At 40.1% G+C, this 20,028-nt stretch overlaps 1 protein-coding gene across 1 annotated transcript; it reads right to left on the bottom strand.

Annotated features, from left to right (window-relative positions):
* Positions 1-1,606: 1,606 nt before the first annotated feature.
* On the bottom strand, positions 1,607-19,797 carry LOC105381565 (protein HIRA homolog). The gene is given in 22 exon segments (XM_048623466.1): positions 1,607-2,505; positions 2,832-2,923; positions 4,262-4,386; positions 4,864-4,998; positions 5,449-5,545; positions 5,847-5,993; positions 6,877-6,996; positions 7,446-7,548; positions 8,137-8,314; positions 8,715-8,861; positions 9,180-9,331; positions 9,611-9,614; positions 10,099-10,268; positions 10,482-10,576; positions 12,627-12,795; positions 14,158-14,226; positions 14,762-14,853; positions 15,407-15,515; positions 18,541-18,698; positions 19,035-19,202; positions 19,330-19,503; positions 19,594-19,797. Coding segments are annotated over 22 exon segments (2,694 nt in total). The 5' UTR covers positions 19,631-19,797; the 3' UTR covers positions 1,607-2,352.
* Positions 19,798-20,028: the final 231 nt, after the last annotated feature.

Genomic DNA, 20,028 nt, shown 5'->3' with positions numbered 1-20,028 from the left:
TATTTTTTTTATTAGTACTGATATTCGCAAAACATTCGCACAAAATTTTGCGAATGCGAATGCGAATGCGAATATCCAAAAAAATGCGAATATTCGCGAATGCGAATGCGAATGCGAATATTCGTTACATCACTAATCTCTAGGGCTAAAATTGCTTGCAGTGTGCCTTACCAGTCCGTTCGCCGGACGCAGCGGAGCCGATGAGGATGTAAATAATTGATACTAATAATGAGTTTTCCACGATTTTTATTTATTAATTATAGAGTAGCGTCGCGCGGCGGCGGCTGGCGCTCGGGAACGAATACAGCCTTATTCTTAATGTTACTAGATAATAAACTTGTTATGTGTCGATCACATCACGTGACATTTTATCGTAGGTCTAAGTGTTTAGATGATTTTTAACAAAGTAATGTACGTTACGTTACGTAGATATATTACGATGTATTGGACAGTGTACACTGCCGACGTTACGTCAACTTAACCCAATGGGGACCAAAATTTTGTGTAGTCGCAAATATATTCCATATCAGTGATTCGAGTTATTGTCTTGTTTGATGTACAAATGAAAATTTATCATTAGGTACGGCTGTTTGTGAATTGTTGGTAGCTAGGGAAATTATACATGTAGTGGCATCGTCAGGATGAGCTCAAATGTGCGACTTCATTTCTTATCTAATTCGTTTAACATCACCGCTGCCTTTGCTCGGTGACATTATTTAGATCATTTTTCATACTTTGAGTTTCCATTTTACACAGTTTAAATAATTTAATTTTGTCATTTATTAGAAACCTCTTTTCTAACATTTTTTTTCTCAACTAAACTCGAAGATTTATACTTTGTGAGAGCTGTTGTGATCCATAACTCATTTGTAAAAATAAATTATTGTGATATACATTTGTGTTTTCTTCCCACGAAATCCTTAGTTAGTTATTACTATTTCTTAGTTTATCCAGCTAATCAGTTAAGACTGTAAAAAATAACAAAGTAAAATGTCTTAATGTTATATAATAATTAAGAAAGGCATGGGTTTCTCCAGTATTTTAATATTGCTTCTTTATCTGGGTGTATAACAGGTGAAGGCTAGTCATTTAATCAGATTCAACGTACCAGGAGAGCAAAAATGCTGAAGAGGTGGTGAGGTGAGGTTTTTATTTTAAAGTGGGTAGTTTTGAAATAGAGGGTAGATTGAAAATTCTTTCGAAATATTGTCTGTCTGTATTCTCACAGCGAGGTATGTAAGTATTTGGAAATTATAGTACGCATTTATCTGCTCATTCAGCACGTTTTATTAGATTGAAACTACCCTCAAAATTAGTAATGCTGATACTATGAGCTCGTAGGAATGAATGAGAATGAATGAAACAGAAAAAATGAATGGATTTTTATACTTTATTCAATGAATCTACAGTGGATTAAGGTTTTACATTCTTGTATTGAAAAAGTACTTATATGTATGTTAGCTACAAAACTCAGTCTTAGATAAATTTAATAATAAAAATGATCACAAATTGTTACTCTTGAAAATAGAGCAAATTTAAACTAGAATGAATTTATTTTAATACTTTTGTATAAAAAAGGCAGTGTGATATTAACAGTAAGTACTTTTGGCACTGTAATATTTATGCTCAAATATAGAAACGCAAGCGGGGTTTCTGGAGTATTATTTAGTGCATACAAATCTATCGTTTCTATATCATAGCATATTATATCCTTTTTATTTACAATTAAAATAATCACAACGAACTCATTTCACTCAGTACATTATATTGTTTACTTCAAATAATGCAACTACAAATGTATGACTGCATTATATGTATTAATCCATTAATGTGTTTTCGTTTTGTTGAAATCGAAACATAAACATAAATTCATTCAATTATTACTACATTTCTAAACCGAATATTGTATTTCATCAAACTACGTTTTCTGAATTAAGTATAAACAATGTGACTGTAGCGCCAACATTCTTTTGCATTCTCGAATTATATTACGAATAGGAACTAATTTTTTTCCAAGTTCATAAGTTTCAGTGTGTGTGATACCTCCCCCGCTATAGTAAGTTTAATACTTACAGAGTGACAGTCCAGATCATAATATCGCAACCACATAGCACAACAGTGGCACTATAACCTGCAGGATGGTGGGGATGTTTGAAATATTTACAACATTACACCCAAGACAACCTCATCAGATCAGATCAAAAAGCAGAAAACGAATACCTAAAATCCGAAATAAATAACTTCACGCCAGCCACATTTCATACCCAAGCCTTTGCTTGCATCCAAGTGGTTTGCAACCCAACAGGATAACCTTAGTATCCTTTGACGTGTCCTATGAGGTCCTGCAGGGGGTCAATGGCCGTTCATCATCCCGCTAGCGGCGGCGGCGGCGGTAGATTGTAGTTCTTTGAGTTGGTCACTGTACTCCGTGTACAGTCGTTGCCAGCGCAACTGTCTCACGATGATTGCCAGCATCTCTTCTAGCATCTCGTGTTTCTTTATGCCCTGTTGATAAAAATAATTAATATAGTTATTCCAGACACACAGGAACATAAGTAATACTTACTAATAATTATTTCTTCATTAAGCTTGGGCTTATGACTCTTTCAAGAAGCACAAAACACTAAAACTCGTTATATGAGTTCTCCTTTTCTCAATACACACACCTAACACTATAGTTCCTAATAAATTGATAAGTCTATAGGTCTATAATCATTTATTTCTTCATTTGGAATTTTTATACGTTCATATTTTACTAATATACAAGCTACTCTGAACGACCAACTATCATAGTTTATGTACAATAGGCACCTACAAACAGAATATCTTACCAATACAGTGGACTGCCATTTCTTAGGAGTGGATGTGCAGTGGCTGGGGCCCAGCATGTCATCCAGTATCGTTCTCAGCTGCTCTTCCGTTCCTGAAAAGGTTAAGTTATCGATGTTAATTTGGTTAGCTAGATAGCTTTTAAATATACATAATGCAATCAAAAAGGGCAGTCAGAAGTAGGTCATATGAAAGTGATTCAGCAGCCTGAATGTAACCAGGCGTGGACAGAACAACTCGATATTTTAGTTTCATTGCTGATACTATTCTGTCAGTATACATGTCGCAGGCATCTGGTTAAATCTCCTGTTTGATTGAACCGCTAGCCCGTTCATTGGATGACGCTACTCAGTTGAATGACTAAAGAACAACTCGTCAAGTGGTTGACTGTAACGTCCAACGTCTTGACTGAACGTTATTCAGCGAAGTCGTTAAATGTGATATAGTATAGCAACTTTGTAATGTCTGGTTAGGATGAACATGACCAGACAAGAGTCAACAAAAAGAATATGTTACAAAGCTCTCATCTCACAAATTAACTAAACAATAACAATAAACGTACCTTGATATTGTTATTCATAATTATCCAGTTTCAGCACATTTTTTTCTTTGAAACTATCCGCCGGCGGTGTAATAATAGGTAAATCCATGTTGTCACACTATTTTAACATAAATAACGCACTTTAAAGCTAATTTATTTGCAAAAAATAACAATACAAGTGCTTTTTGTGTCAGCTGTTCGCTGTTAGACGCCATATTTGTTTTATTCACCACCTGACTGATTTTAAGTCCGCTAACTAGTTGGACGTTTTATGACGCTTGTACAATCAACGTTCGGCCTAGTCATACAACTGAATAGCGTCATCCAATGAACGGGTTAGCGGTTCAATCAAACAGGAGATTAAACCAGATGCCTGCGACATACACATTTTGAACCTACATAATATGCAGGATTCGATACATAGATGCCAAGTGTTTCTTACCCTCTATACCTATACATGCTATACTCTGTCCGTTATATTATTGGTTTTTTGACATTCGAAATCCCATACATATTTGATGACTCAAAAGGAAAACCAACTTTACTTAACAGACATAAGGAAAAGTCAAAAATCCAATAACATAGTAGTGGAAGCTCTATAAGCGAAGTAAATGGTGCTGTTTTGATAATGCTAAGTCATTTGACACGAAATAAAATACTTGTAGGTATCGTCTAAATGGGCCATGACTTTCCTCCTACAGTATACATATAACCGCGTGTATCATACCGTTAGTGATGAGATGCGTGATGAGCGCGAGCGTCCAGTGCTTGTAGTCGCTCGTCATTGGCATTATTGTGCCGCTAATCTTGGCCTATACCCAGACCCAGTATACAGGCAGGAAGTGGGTTAATACAGGTTGAATAATCATCGTGGTTATATTTGTATCATACCGTTAGTGATGAGATGCGTGACGAGCGCGAGCGTCCAGTGCTTGTAGTCGCGCGGCAGACGCAGGTGCAGGCACGAGGCCACCTGCGCCTCCAGCCAGCTGCGCGTCGCGCCGCCGGAGAAGTTGCTGGAAGTGGAACAAGAAGGATTAAATAAGAGGGACGACAAGAAGGATTAACTTTGCTGCACATGGCTGATAGTGAATGTGCATTAGTTATACTTTAAAAAATATATTTTAGTCAAATAGATTTAAATAATTCAAACATGGTTAATGCAATCGAAATGAGCCTTAGGTGTAGCGTGGCATATTTGCTGAAGATTTACTGAGAACCATTGGGATAGAGGAGTATTTGGATGAGGAAGTGTTAAAACTAAAAAAAAATAACTGGAAAAAGTCCCATGTCCAGCAGTGCACGATGGTTGGCTGATGGTGATCTTATCGTGGCGGTAAGACACTAGAGTATTGACACCGTGATGACAGGATAAGCCAGTAAGATAGCCTAGCATAGTGCGCATGACGCTCACGTCAAGACTTGAGAAAAGTTTTCGCCGGGTTCCTCGGAGAAGTAGCGGGAATCAAGAAGAGAATAAATGACACACTCACCCTCTATTATACGGGGTAGGCTGCGTCTTGGCGACTCGCGGCGGCGGGTAGAGCGGCGAGGCGGCGGGCGGGCGCGCGCACGCACTGCCTCGGCACGCACGCCACACCGGGTCGGACGTGTCTATCCAGATCACCCTGTAGATGGAAATATACGGTATTAGCTACTATACATCGTAATATAAACTGCTCATTCGTTACTACGACTTATTGATCTAGACTACATCACCATGTAGATGGAAAGATACGATATTACCGCGTAGACATTATCATTATTACAAAGGGGCTGCTTTTGCTTTTCGAAATAGGAATTCTAAAGGAGCTGTCGCTCAATCGGTATGTTTAATGTAACGCGATAGAGTCGTGCTTGGCGGAGCTGATACCCGAAATATCGTATTTCGTCTAGCACGAGTACCCTCTTAGGCGTTAAAAACTATAAACTGTGGTTATTTTCATTTATATGCTGGCTAATAATGATACAAATATTTATCATTAATACTCATCACTTTATAACAAAATGAAGATGACACTTTATAGAAAATGTATATGAAGAAAAACAGTCATTGAACAGAATTAAATTATTCTTACCATGAATACAATTTCTTGCTGTAAATATAGCACTTGCTGTTACTCAGTGTGATCATCGGGTTTCCATCTTCTAATAATGTGCAGTTTGATACAGTCACTGGAAATATAAACATATATATAAAGTAACGATGTGATGTTATGTAAATTACGTCAACGAAGTGGATTGCATATATAACGCACTCTTATTTATGCATCAAGATAATAGATAGTCCTACAACCACTTATAGCTCTAAATACCTCGCCTCCACAGTAAGTCTAAGACTCAACTAACCACTGAACCTTAGACAAGTAGCCGGTAGTGGCTAAATGGGGGCTTTTGGTCAGCAGTAGATGATTATGGGGTAAAAATTATGATGATAACCACCATTACGAAGATAAAGAATATAATATCCACGTACCTCCATGCGTAAGTAGATTCCTGAAGGAGAGCGGCTTGACGACGCAGTGCGTGCTGGCGAGGTCCCAGATGGCGAGGTCCGCCGCCGTCGTCACCACCGCCAGCTGGTCCGATGCTAGGGTCAGCTTTACTGCTTTGGACATTAGGGCTGTGGGGAAACGGTTTAATCAATTATCAGTACTTATATTGCAAATTAAAACTAGTCTTCTAAAACGGAATGTCTCAGCTCGTCATAAAAACTTTTTACGGGCGATTTTTGGATATTCCACGTAATGGCTGGATAAGGATGGCCGAGGATAAAGAGTTGTGGCGCTTGGGAGAGGCATATGTTACAATCTGATCATGACATTGTTGAATAGTTCTTAATCGAAAACGCTGCGTTTGCTCTTGTTCTTTCTCATCTCAGAAGCGTCCGTAGTCGAGCGGGCGTTGGCGTTGGTCCCGTGCAGGCGCCACTCGTGCAGCGAGCCGTCCTCACACGACACGCACACGTAGCGCGCGTCGCACGCGATGCAGTTCACACTCGAACTAGGGCTACTGATGCTGCGTTTGTTGGTTCAAGAACCTCATCCACGATTATACGTTATTCAAAAGATGTGTCAATTACCTTAGTTCTCTCAAACCTACCTCAGTCCTCTTACAATCCTTTTGAGAAACCCCGTGCACTCTTCACATAACCCATAAAATTTAGTAAATCCTATTCGACACATAAGACACTCACCAACAGGAGGCAACACTCGCGTGGCATTGGACCTGTGCAGGCGCCACGCGTGCAGCCCACACTCGAACCAGGGCTACCGATGCTGTGTTTGCTTGTTCAAGAACCTCATAAACGGATGACGGAGGTGTCAATAGCCTTAGTTCTCTCAAACCTACCTCAGTCCTCTTACAATCCTTCAAATAAACCTCGCGCTCTTTCCATATCACTTTTGCTAAGTAAATATATCCTATCTCCAGACAAACCTCACACTCCCTCCATAACACTTTTCCTAAGTCAATCTTAAATCCTATTCGTCACACATCACACTCACCAACAGGCGGCAACACTCGCGTGGCGTTGGTCCCGTGCAGGCGCCACGCGTGCAGCGAGCCGTCCTCACACGACACGCACACGTAGCGCGCGTCGCAAGCTATGCAGTTTACACTCGAACCTGTGTGAAGCAATGTGTAAATAAAGTGAACAGGTGTGGGTGTAATATGTGTAATTATAAATTTGAAAAAATAAGTTTTTATTATTCTTCCAAGCCTTATCCTTATTTAGGGTCAGCTTTGCGCGTCATGTCACGCCATTTTCCCCTATACTTTGCCATACCCTCATTTAGTCCACTTTGTCATGATATTTTCTTTCATGTAATCCAACAAGTTTATTATTACACTCACGGGCAATTAAAAAAGTTCCACCTGCCATTGACGTTCCATAAGTAATTGAAACGTTTTCATTGCTCATTCGTGTATTATATTTTATACAGAGCTTATTTATCTACTAGTCAACCAAACCTGATTAGGCATTTTTGTCCAAGAATATCTGCTTATGCCTCTTGGCCACGGGTGTGAGCTTCATGTCACATAGTAACTATTATAGCAACAACAGTGAGGGTACCTAGATAGGTCTCCCACAGCGGGTCGTTGGAGGGCGAGTTGCTGGGCAGCAGCTGCAGCCGCGCCAGCGCGCCGTACGGCGTGCTGCACGCGTTGTTCACCACCTGCGATAATAATACACTGTGAGAAGGCTAGTTTACGCTGAGTTACAGAAAGGAACATTAAGCAAATGTCGGCATGAAATCTATGCATGTCTCTTTCTGTCCGTATACTGTCAAAGCAAGGCAGCTATACATTTAAGGTCGGCATTAGCTTAAAGTCCCTTTCTGTTTTCAGCGTTAGAGTTTTGTAGGTGAATGGTATTTAATGTCAGCCCTATATCGAAGATAACCCTAGTTCTATTAGCTAAATCTTGGATTTTTAAATAGGGTGCAATAGCGCAGGAAGGGACTAAAGCGGAACTCTTATTACTCAAAAGCTTTTATAGAGAACTCCTATTACTGAAAAACGTTCATGGTTAAGATATTATGTAAATTATTTCATATTAATACTAATGAACTGGATTTAGTTGATGTTCACAATATTCGGTATTGTAAACTTAACATCACTTTCAAACATAACTGGTCATAAAATCTGAAACATTTTTTTCATGATCAGTCCAGAACAGTCTAGACATTAAGCTCACATCTACAATCAAGTCATCACCAACCAAACCAGGCCTCCCAATCTATCTGAAAGAGACAGCAACATACCTGCACCCGTCTCGCTCCAGCAGTCCTCACAACCGGCCCGGCGGCGCCCAATGCGGGGGCGGGCAGCGGCGCGGGGGGCGGGGCCAGCGGCGCGGGGGGCGGGGCTCGCTTGGACACCGCCTCGCAGCCCGGACCGGGTAGGGCGTGAGGCCGCTTGCGGAGACGCTGGTCTAGTGCACTAGGGATGAAATGGGGAGAGGTTATAATATTAGATAGACATATTGGAAACATGTGACTGATGTTGAAATTTGAAAATCATGGTTGTTATGGTCTGGACCAGTGTTAATAAGTACTTCTGCGTCTTCATTTCGTTAACATCGACGAAAAGTGGGTTTAATATTTCTGATTATATGCTGTGCAGCGCTCCCAATCCTATGTGAACCACGTCGGAGTCACCATCAACAGTATGGACATACAAAGATGTTGCTACACTTCTACTGAAAAAAGTAGGAAGCCGCCGACCAAGCCAATGCGGGGCTTGGCGGGCAGCTACCGCGTATTGTGTATTTGCTTCAGTGCCATCTGTTGGTATCATTTGGAACTTTTTGGCTAGGCTAGAAGTTCAACTGTGTACTCACTTATCATCGGCCTTGGGCGTGGCATGATTGCTCACATTAGGGTGTATGACGATGTCGTCCCGCCGCTCCACTCGGATTCGGGACTTGCTCTGAGATGACGTGGAGAAACAACCTTCAGAGCCTACTGGAGCTGAGCCCAGGGATTCACTGGAAGTAAAAGGTGTGTTTATTGGAGCGGCTGTATTGTGGCATTTCCGGTACACAAAAATATAAATAAATTTTACACCTAGATCAATGATCATGGAAGACTCTTTAAATCCCTTTAAAGGTGCGGGAAGGGTAAAAATACTATGCGCGTTGTGTCACTCGGTCGCTATTAATCTATTGCAAATTAATAACCACTTAAAATATCCTTGAATTTCATGCCATCTTTCTTCTGGCCTAGACTAAAAGGGCCTTTTACAAATAAAACGTAGTTTATTAGACTTTCGCAAAATTTGTACAAAATTAAATTATATCACTTACTTAGGATCCAGCGCATGCGACAGCGGTATGAACACGGGCGTGATGCGTCGCTTGCCGTCCGACGTCCTGGTCTCGATCTGCCGGTCCATGGGCCTCAGCGGAGTGATGGGCGACGAGGCTGGGAGGGCGCCTTGTGATGTTGGTGTAGTGGGCTGGGGTTTTGTCTGTGGATGTAAATTGGGGTTTTGGTTAGGAATGGATATATAGTGAGCCAGAATTAGGATTATTATGCAAGGATTCGAGTCCATTAAATGCTATTGTGCTAATATACATGATTAGCGTACAATGCGGCACTACATCATCATTGCAGCATAGTTATTGAATGAGGGCAAACCTTAGGATAGATTCTTGTAACTTTCTTTGTTATAAACCTTCTTCCATCAGTAGATCATTATTCATCACGCCCCATCACGTCCCCACTGCTGGGGCACGGCTCTCCTTCCAATGAAGGAAGGAAATGATTATTACAACATACATTTATCTCAGCGTCCCCCAGCAGGACTTTAAGACAATTTATCCATCCACTCTGGGCGACTGTTGCGATGATGATAACAATTAACTTACAGGCGTGAGTTTGTGGTCGTCCTTCACACAGGTCTCCCTGGCCAGCATGATCTCGGGACACTCCAGCAGCAGGTTGGCTCCAGCGAGCGACGTCGATTCGGTCGACAGACATTACATACCTCTATTGCATACTTGTCTTTATTATAAAGGGTTATTCTGCTATACCGGACTCAATACGGCGCACATAATCATAACTGTATATATGGCAACCTGGGATAAACCCTTGTGACGCTTTTTGAAATACACCTTCTGCCTTCAGTGGATGATTAATCTGGTGATGTTACATACATCTATCCGGTGTCTCCCAGCCCACAAAAGGCTTTGATAAGCTTATCTATCTGGCTTAATTCAGGACATCGGTTGCGATGATAATGATTAACTTACCGGCGTGAGTTTCTGGTCGTCCTTCACACAGGTCTCCCTGGCCAGCATGATCTCGGGACACTCCAGCAGCAGGTTGGCTCCCGCTAGTGACGTCGACTCGGTCGACAGACACTTGCCGTAGATCTTCTCGTAGAATGCGTTCTGGAAGTTGAAGTTAAAAAAGTTTTATAAGTTTTAGTATTGTACATAGTTTGTAGATAACTCAGGTACCCATTAAGTTTTTATTTTTTACGGCTGCAGGTTATGTTGTCTATTTTGGGCTTACGATAGGCACCTGCATTTAACTTTTTACAGTTGGCTTTATTCACTGCTACATTACCTTAATTAAGAGTTCAAATGTTTCCAAAATATTACCTTTTCTTCCAGTGTCAGTGGTGTCCCAATTTCTTTATTTGTGAACTGTATGCAGGCCACTGATCCATCGGAGCTGCACGCCAGTAAATTCAGTCCTGAAAATTAAATTGATTGCGTTTACAATTTAATCCGTCCTTCACTCACACACGCTACTGTCTAAATAAATAAATAAATATGTGGGGACATCTCACACACGGCCATCCGACCCCAAGCTAGGCAGAACCTGTGTTATGGGTGTCGGACAGCTGATATATCTACACCAGGGATGCACAGACTTATTAAGACTAGGGGCCACTCGAGCAAATTATGAACTGATGGCGGGCCGCCGGAAGTATATGTAAAGGTAATTAAAGACAATAAAGAATTGATAATAATGTATTAAAATTGAAAAATAATTTATTTATTTGAAGCGTGGCACAGCACAGTGCTTACAATCTTTTTTATTATTTCTTCTTCTTTTCGTTTAGTGACCCTGACTACTGAGCCGATGGTCCCGGGTTCGATTCCCGGCTGGGGCAGATATTTGTTTAAACACAGATATTTGTTCTCGGGTCATGGATGTGCCCGTAAAATGGCAATAGGCCCGCCCCTTATTACATTGGGACTAACATAACACTCTGGCGAAAAGTGGGTGCAGCAATGCACCTCTGCCTACCCCGCAAGGGAGTACATTAGTACAAGGTGTGAGTGCGTGTTTTTTTTTTTTTCTTCTTTTCAACACATAAAAAGACACATATATAAGTGGAACCAAATAAGCTGGCACATTTTAGAGCGTTTTTACGCAACTCTTTGTAGTTACACATTTTTATCAATGCATCGGTAAAAGTTTATTAAAATCATCAAGTCTCCTTCGTTCAATTTGTTGCGTAAGTCTTGGTTGTTTTGAATGTCGATAATTTCTAACTGCATTGACTCTGGCGCATTTTCAACTGAAATCGTGAAAGGATTGCTGAATATGTCCATCACAGGTTTCACTTTTTAAACTCTGTAAATCTGTCTTGAAAATATTGAATCACAATATCCAACTTTTCTACATAACTGGAATTAATCGCAGTTTTGTTGGATTTTTCAGCCATTTTCTTATAATTCTGAAAATGATTGTATTGTATTTTTGGAATGTACGAGAGTATTATTTATGCTGTCGGCGGGCCACCAGTATTCGACCGGCGGGCCGCATGCGGTCCGCGGGCCGCGGTCTGTGCATCACTGATCTACACAAATACATAGATAGATAGATACTAACGGTCTTATTCATAAAAAGTTACGGGAGACCTATATGCCTGCTATAAGCAAATGTCAAAAAAACTTTATTCATAAACGATCAATAGCGCTAAAGAACTCTCCAACTGATTCGTAAAACCTTGATATGCTAAAGTTGGCTGGACCCTACTATACACCTTCCGTAAACCTCCTATTGTACAAAAACATGGCGGCCGGTCAACAGCTGTTCTGCTTTACTGACGATTTGACATTTGTTGTGAGTTAATATTTGCTGAAAATAAGTTGCCATGGTAACGTAAATATTTATATTTTTTTTTGTGGGTTTTGGCTTGGCCACTGCGCCTTTAAGCCAACGTAAACTTTTTTAAGTGCCGCGCCGTGGCTAACATAGATAATAGAGATTGATAAATGAATGAAAGTTTTCGCTATTTTTGTTTATGGATTCGTCAGACCGGCAAATTAATAGGGTAAATGTCAAAATGTTTGGTCTGTGAAATCTATTAGCATCACTATAGTTATTGAAGGTTTACGGAACGATTATGAATAGAGATTTTTATGAAACCTCAAATAGGCTTAAAGTGTTCCGTAGCTATTGAGCTCAGTAAACCTACTTTAAGGTTTTTTTATGAATAAGGCCGTAAATATAAATATCTACGTGTGGCTCTGCGAGGCTAGACACTAGTTATGTGTACACTAGCACTGACCGTCGGAGCTCCAGGAGATGTCGAGCACGCTGTCAGTGAACAGGTCGTGCACCACCACCAGGGGGCGCTTGAGCGACGTGAGCCAGATGGACACTTCTTGCCGTCCTTCACTCACACACGCTACTGTCTCTCTCTCACATACGTCTCTAGATAGGTGCCTAGTGTCACTACGTGTGGCTCTGCGAGGCTAGACACTAGTTATGTGTACACTAGCACTGACCGTCGGAGCTCCAGGAGATGTCGAGCACGCTGTCAGTGAACAGGTCGTGCACCACCACCAGGGGGCGCTTGAGCGACGTGAGCCAGATGGACAGCGCGCGGTCCCTCGAGCCCACCGCCGCGCAGCAACACTTCTTGCCTTCCTTCACGAGGATGTTGCTGTTGAATCGCTGCGGGAATATATCAAGTTTATTATTAGGTCGGTGTAAGGTAATTTTTATTTATTTATTTTTTATAACAGGAAAACTTACAGCTAATTTATTTTCCAATTACAAGTTTTCACTTATATGTTTCAGACAAGTAATAATATAGAGGTCTATTACAAGATGATCAACGAGGAGGAGTTGTGCTAAGAAGAAAGTTTATGCCACCTGAACTGGAATTTGTACACTGTAGAGTTTTTGGCATTTTCGTAATCCAAAAAATATGTTAATTAACTCCAGCCATTTACCAAAATTTTCTTGTATTTATTATTTGTTAGCGAATATCTTGAAATTTATTTATTAGGTTTTTCAACAGACACGCACTTTACATTTATAAAAAGAAAACATCACAATACATGCCACAGTGGGCATCCAATTACAGAAAAACACAGCATTTACAACACAATCGAGCAAAACTTATGCACTAATAGCCGGCATATAACTTAAGTTTATACAAGTTAAAACTAAACATTTTACAAAAACAAAATTTACATTAATTTTTTATGAATTAAGTACTTAATAAAAGATTTTTTTTTAATTTTTCTATACGACATAAAAACAGATCAAATTTTTGCGGGTCTTTTACAAAAAGTTTGTTATGCTGTCTACATATTCTGTTTAAAATTGAGAATTTTCCAACATTAGTTTTTGCAGCACGAATATAAAATGGACGATAGTTTGCAATGCGAGCACCACGACGCGGAACAACTACGTTAAGTTTAGAAAGCAGAAGAGGACACATCACTTTGTTGTTGAAAATTTTGTAGAGGAATATCTGATCAGCGTTTCGACGTCTATCTTCTAGTGAAAGTAAATTAAAATAACGTAATCGTTCGTAGTAATGCGCCACGTTTGCCTTGATGTCCACTCAGATAGTATAGAAAACGTCTTTGTACTCGGTCAATTCTTTCTATATGGCAATTATAGTGAGGGTTCCAAATGGTAGAACAGGATTCTAGAGAGCTACGGACCAATGCACAATAAGCTATTTTAAGAGCATTTTCATTTCTGAACTCACGGCAATTTCGCCATATGAAACCTAACATAGCGAGGCTTTTTTAACTATATTATTAGTATGGACATTGAAGGTTAAGCGATCATCAATAGTAACCCCCAGGTCTTTTATTTCTGTAACTTTATCGAGTGTTTTCCCGTCTAGTCCATAAGAAGCTAAAATTGGTGTTTTTTTTTTGTAAAGATATATATTTACATTTTTTTGTGTTCAGAGGTAATTTGTTCACGATACTCCATTGTAAAACCTGTGAAAGATCCTTCTGCAAAAGTATTACATCGCAAATTAGCGGAACCAAAAAGAAAATGGATACTTACTGCACAAGTAACTGCTTTGCGATGACCAACGAAGTCTTTATCACATCGCCAGCCATCTCGCTCCACCACCTGTGAATATAAATATAATAAAGGTTTATCTATCATGAAGAGGAAAGCGTCGCGTGGGATGCCCTCCGATCCCACCGGACCTACGATCTTAGACAGATTGCTGGATGAGGAAGAATAGTGTTGTGGATTTAGTTGGGAAAGGATTGAAATATGTACATCGTTTGATTATGGTTAGAATATGATGATAGCTTTATCCTGCTTATTTATGTGCACAAAGGGACCCTCCTCGAGTGACGTATGAACTGTAGCAGTCAGCAACTGACTGGCTATTCACTCTAGACGCGCTTCTCATTGCTAGCTTTTTGTTTATTCGTACAGATTCAGCAAAACATCATTTTTTATATTTTTTGTGGTTATTAATCTGCGATCGGTTTCTTAACCATAAGCAGGTTTGCTGGAGGAATCAAGCGTTTAGAGTTGCTTGTCCAGTGACAAGTACTCTTCAATCAGCAGGAAGCAAAGGTGTCGTCCAAAGAACATCATAACATGATTTCTACAAGATTCCATTACAATGACACAAGTAGTAGCCACTAACCTGCGCTGTGGGCCCGCCTCCATTCATAGCATGTGCGGACACCACGTACTGTCCGTCCGGAGACCACGACAGCCGCAGCACGTGCGTCGTGCCTGCGAACACACATTCAGGTCAAAATATTCAGTCCAGACATAATGTTAGAGTAGAGTGATATAAAAAGACTAGCTGTTCCCGCGCGCTTAACTCGCCTTAAAGTTTTCCCGTGGGAATTCCGGTATAAAAAGTAGCATATGTTCTTTCCCAGGGTCTAGACTCTAGAGCGTATGTATACCAAATTTCATTCAAATCCGTTCAGTAGTTTTGGCGTGAAAGAGTAACAGACAGACAGGAAGACAGACAGACAGACAGACACAGTTTATTCGCATTTATAATATTAGTTAGGATGAGATATGTGTTTTGGGTCACCTCTACATAATTACATGTTTACTGTATAAAGACTTTTATACAGATCTTTTTCCGGTGTGACCCACTAAGAGGTGTGGTTCTCTAACACCATGGGCTTGTTAGTATAATCCAATCTAATGTTATCCAATTACACACTTGCTTATATGTATATTGACAGTCATTTATTCTAATGTCTACTAACATTGAATGAACATGTGTTTTATGGAAAAAACTTTATTATTATGTACTTAATTTAATTACCTCCACATTCTTCAAACGGTTCTGTGATGATGGACTCCTGCGCCCAGTCCGCAGTCTTCCACACTCGCAGAGATTTGTCATCCGACTGTGATGCCAAATACTTTCCAACCTGAAATATACACAAAATAAACTTAAAATAACTTTATTATACATTTTTTTTTTTTTCTGTGATTTTGATCTGCGATCGGTTCCTTAACCATAAGCAGGTTTGATGGAGGTATCAGGCGATTAGAGTTACTTGTCCAGTGACAAGTACTCTTCAATCAGCAGGAAGCAAAGGTTTCATCCAGCTCCAGTATTGCATGACGTTTAAGCCGACGTTTGTGGCTGTGTAGAAGGAGATCTTGTGCCAAGGGATTGGGATGATTGTCCAGGCGTATTTTATATTTGGAGCATGATGTAGCTATTTCTTGCTTAACAGTTGGCATTCCTAGGAACTCGTGGACTTCTCTATTGGTAATAAACCAAGGAGCGTGCGATATGGATTTCAGAAGTATGTTTTGGTATCGTTGTAGAATCTCTATGTTTGAGTTACAAGCACTGCCCCAGAGCTGAATGCCATATGTCCATATTGGCTTGAGAATAGTCTTGTAAACTAAAAGTTTGTTTTCTAAAGATAGCATTGACTTTCTTCCGAGCAGCCACCATAGACTTCTGTATTTCAGGTTTAACTCATCTCTTTTCTTTTTTATGTGCGTTTTCCAGGTCAGTCTGCGGTCCAGGTGAATTCCCAGGTACTTGACAGAATCAGAGTGTGGGAGTGGATCTCCTGCCAGCTTCACTTCAGGGCAATTTCCTTTCCTCAGTGTGAATGTGATGTGGGTTGATTTTGAGGCACTAGATTTTATACGCCATACGCTTAACCATTTGCTTATTTGGTCCAGTTCAGATTGCAGTAGAAACGAGGCCATGGAGGGGTCTGAATTATTAGCCAAAATCGCAGTGTCGTCAGCGTAGGTTGCAGTCAGAGTATGGTTAGTTTTTGGAAGGTCGCATGTATACAGGGAGTAGAGCGTAGGTCCAAGAACAGACCCTTGAGGCACGCCTGCATTTATATCATAAAATCTTGACATGGAACCGTTTTCTTTTACGTGAAAAACTCGATCACACAGGTAAGATTGGATCAGCCCGAAGAATGCGTGAGGAAGATATTTCTTGACCTTGAATAGTAGCCCTTTGTGCCAGACTCTATCAAATGCCTGTTGGATGTCTAAAAATGCTGCTGAGCAATATTCTTTGTTTTCGAGCGCATCTCTGATTTTTCCACAGACTCTGTGAACCTGCTCTATACTAGCGTGCCTTGACCGAAATCCAAATTGATGGTCTGGAATTACTTTATTCTCGGTTAGAGCAGGAGACAATCTGCGTAGGATTATCCTCTCACAAATCTTTGAAATGATGGGCAGCAAACTTATTGGCCGATAAGACGTTACCAGATTGGCTGGCTTTCCGGGTTTGTAGATCATTAAGATCTGGGAAACTTTCCAGTGTTGGGGGAAGTAAGACATCCTTAGAATTGCGTTAATTAGTATAGTTATGAAAACGATTGCCTTCTTGGGAAGTTCTTTTAGAATTTTTGGCGTTATTAGATCGAAGCCAGGAGCCGAGTGAGTTTTTAGGTATCTTATTTGAGACCACACTTCCCGTGGTGTCGCAAGTTTTATCGATGAGTCATCTCTAAGGTCTTGGGCGAGTAAAGATTCGATAAAGCTTTCATCAATGCCGTCAGCAGCTGCATTAGGGCTGAAGACATCCGCCAAGTGTAGAGCAAAAGCTTCCGATTTTTCCTGACTGGATCTAGCCCATTCACCATCGGTCTTTTTCAGAGGAGGCTTGCAGTTCATCGGCTGATTTAGATGCCTCGTTGCTTTCCACAGGGAATATTCTGATGATTTATCTGGAGTCAACGATTCAACGAAGCTTTGAAAAGTTTTGTTCTTTAGAGAGGCTATGTCCATCTTCAACTGGAGACAAGCTTTGTTGAGTGCTTTCTTATCATCCGGATGCCTACTTGTGTGCCATATTCTTCGCAGCTTTCTTTTCTCCGCTATTTTCTCTCTTAGATCTGCATTAAGGTTGAAGCGCTCTCTTTTAACATCATTCAATTCGGGGGTGTTTTTCCAAGCAGCTTCTTGAATGAGACATGTTATGTACTTGGTAGCTATCTCGATGTCCTCTTCTGATTTGAGAGGAATTTTAAGCTCGATATTTTTGTCTATGTATTCACGAAATGCTTCCCAGTCGGTCTTATGATTATGCAAATAGTGTGAGTCTTCACAATTGATTAAGGTAGAGCTCATGGTTACTATGACTGGAGTGTGACCGGAAGAGCTGTCTAGGCACGATTTAATATCAAAGTAATATTGTGAAATACCTTTTATCACGAAGAAGTCTATTAGGTCAGGTTGTTTGTTGCGATCAGTCGGCCAGTGTGTTGGTTCGCCAGTAGACATTGGAATAAGATGGTTTTCTTCTATGGACTTCTTTAGTTCTCGGCCTCTCGTAGTGACAAGACGTGAGCCCTAGTCGGTATGTTTGGCATTCCAATCGCCACCCACCAAGAAGCGATTGCCCAGAGAAGAGAAGTATTGACTGAATTGATGATCTTTGATTTTGTGTTTGGGCGGGCAGTGTACCGATGAGATGGAGAAGCTGCCGTCCTTACTCTCGACAGTTACTGTGGTAGCTTGAATATGATCAGTCCTGAATGCATGTTCTTCATGATGTTTTATGCAGGTTTTGATTAATATTGCGGTTCCACCATGAGCGGTCCCGTCCGGGTGGTTTGTAGAGTAGATTGCGAAGCCTGGAATGGTAACGTGACTCCTTTCTGTAAAGTGTGTTTCCGATATTAAAATAACATTATTTATTATACATAAATCTACTTACTGTAGGTACCTTTATTATGATAATGGTAGCGATTTCTTTCAACACCGACAAAACATAAATTGGGAATATGGAATATTTCGGAAACCAATAGTTAATATAGTTGAAATTGAGACAAAGGATTTTACATTATGAAATAGCTAATTTAGTAATTTTTAATATAGGCGCCTTTTGAATGGGTAACACTTAAAGGTAGACTGGAAGGAATATATTTATGGCACTTTAATATGTACACAAAATAGACTTACAGGATCCCAAGCAACTCCTTTGACTAAACCAGTGTGTCCGGCGAGCACGCACACAATGTTGGGGAACTTCTCCGCATTCCATATGATGATTGTGTTGTCCACGCTGCAGCTCGCTAGCCACTTGTCCAGAGGAGACCAGGCCAGGTCTAGCACATCACCTGGGAGGATAAAAGATAATTATAAATATTTTATTTTACATTTTCAAACTTATAAAATGAAATAAAAATAACTACAAAATTTTATAGTAAATTGTTGTCAGTGATAAACACAAGACACTAGAACACATGCATGGTTTGTCACTGTGGTGAAAGGATAAGCCAGTCAGAATATCTAAAGTTGCAGACTGCCCACACTACTAATAAATTAGATACATAATAATTTCTCTTCATTTTATACATTCTTAAGTTCAAATCAATCAGGCAAGCTTATGCATTATAACCTCATTTTGACAAGACTTTCAATTCCATATTTTTTCTTTCCAGCAGTATGATTACCTGCATGTCCTCGTAATGTGGAGACGCATCTCCAAGTCTCTGAGTTTTTCACCATGTTCCCCATGCTGGGAGGGGCTCCGCTGAGCGCCCACACCATGACCAACCGGTCGTCACCGCCAGACGCCAGGTAGCGGCCATTGTTGCTCCACCGCACACAGTTCACACATGCTGGAAATTAATTAAGTACTAACTATAATTACTGGGATAATTTCACTATGTCTAGATGGTATGGTGATATTTATGTAAAAAAAAATATTTATTTTAGTCTAAGATGCAAACAGTGGGCTTGGCTCACCTAAGTGGTTGTCCATTTGACACAGCATCTTTGGTACATTGGGGTCCATTTCCACTGATTCAAAGAGGACCGGGTTGAGGTTCCATACCACAACCCTGCCAGAGTCACCGCCCTGGCCGCCGGTGGCAAACCGCTTCCCAGCCGGGTGGATATCCACAGAGAATATAGGTTTATCTGAAAGTTTCAAGGTCTGAATACAACTTGACCACAAAAAATATTCAGAATTCAGTCCGAAGAACGGCAGCACTTTACGAATTAACTTACCATCGTGATTTACCCAGCTAGGCTTTAAAAGCTTCATTTATGTAGTTAGTGTAAAATTGATTCTGTAATTCGCGAATAAATAAGAATTTTACAAAAACACAAGCATTGGACGTGACATGACATTTGCCGGTAATTAAAGTGTGTTCAAAAACTAATAGCGTTTCTAATAATTACAATAAAATGTTATATAGAAATACAGGAAATAATAACAAAAGCAATCAAATATTCATCACATTAGATATTAAATAATATAAGAATCAAGAAAGTATCTTTTTGGTGTAATAAGTACAAGAAAAAGATGAGATTAATACTTATTACGAATTCATTTCAGATCGAAATGATATTTGAACGTGATCAAACTTCATTGCTATTCATTTTACACAAACGAATTTCTAAATCATAACATTTTCAATATTAATAAAAATAAATTTACAA

Source organism: Plutella xylostella, chromosome 10 (genome assembly GCF_932276165.1).
Source record: "Plutella xylostella chromosome 10, ilPluXylo3.1, whole genome shotgun sequence".
NCBI classification, from domain to species: Eukaryota; Metazoa; Arthropoda; class Insecta; order Lepidoptera; family Plutellidae; genus Plutella; species Plutella xylostella.
Note: the sequence above shows the minus strand (reverse complement) of the source record. Positions and strands in the feature narration are given on the sequence as shown.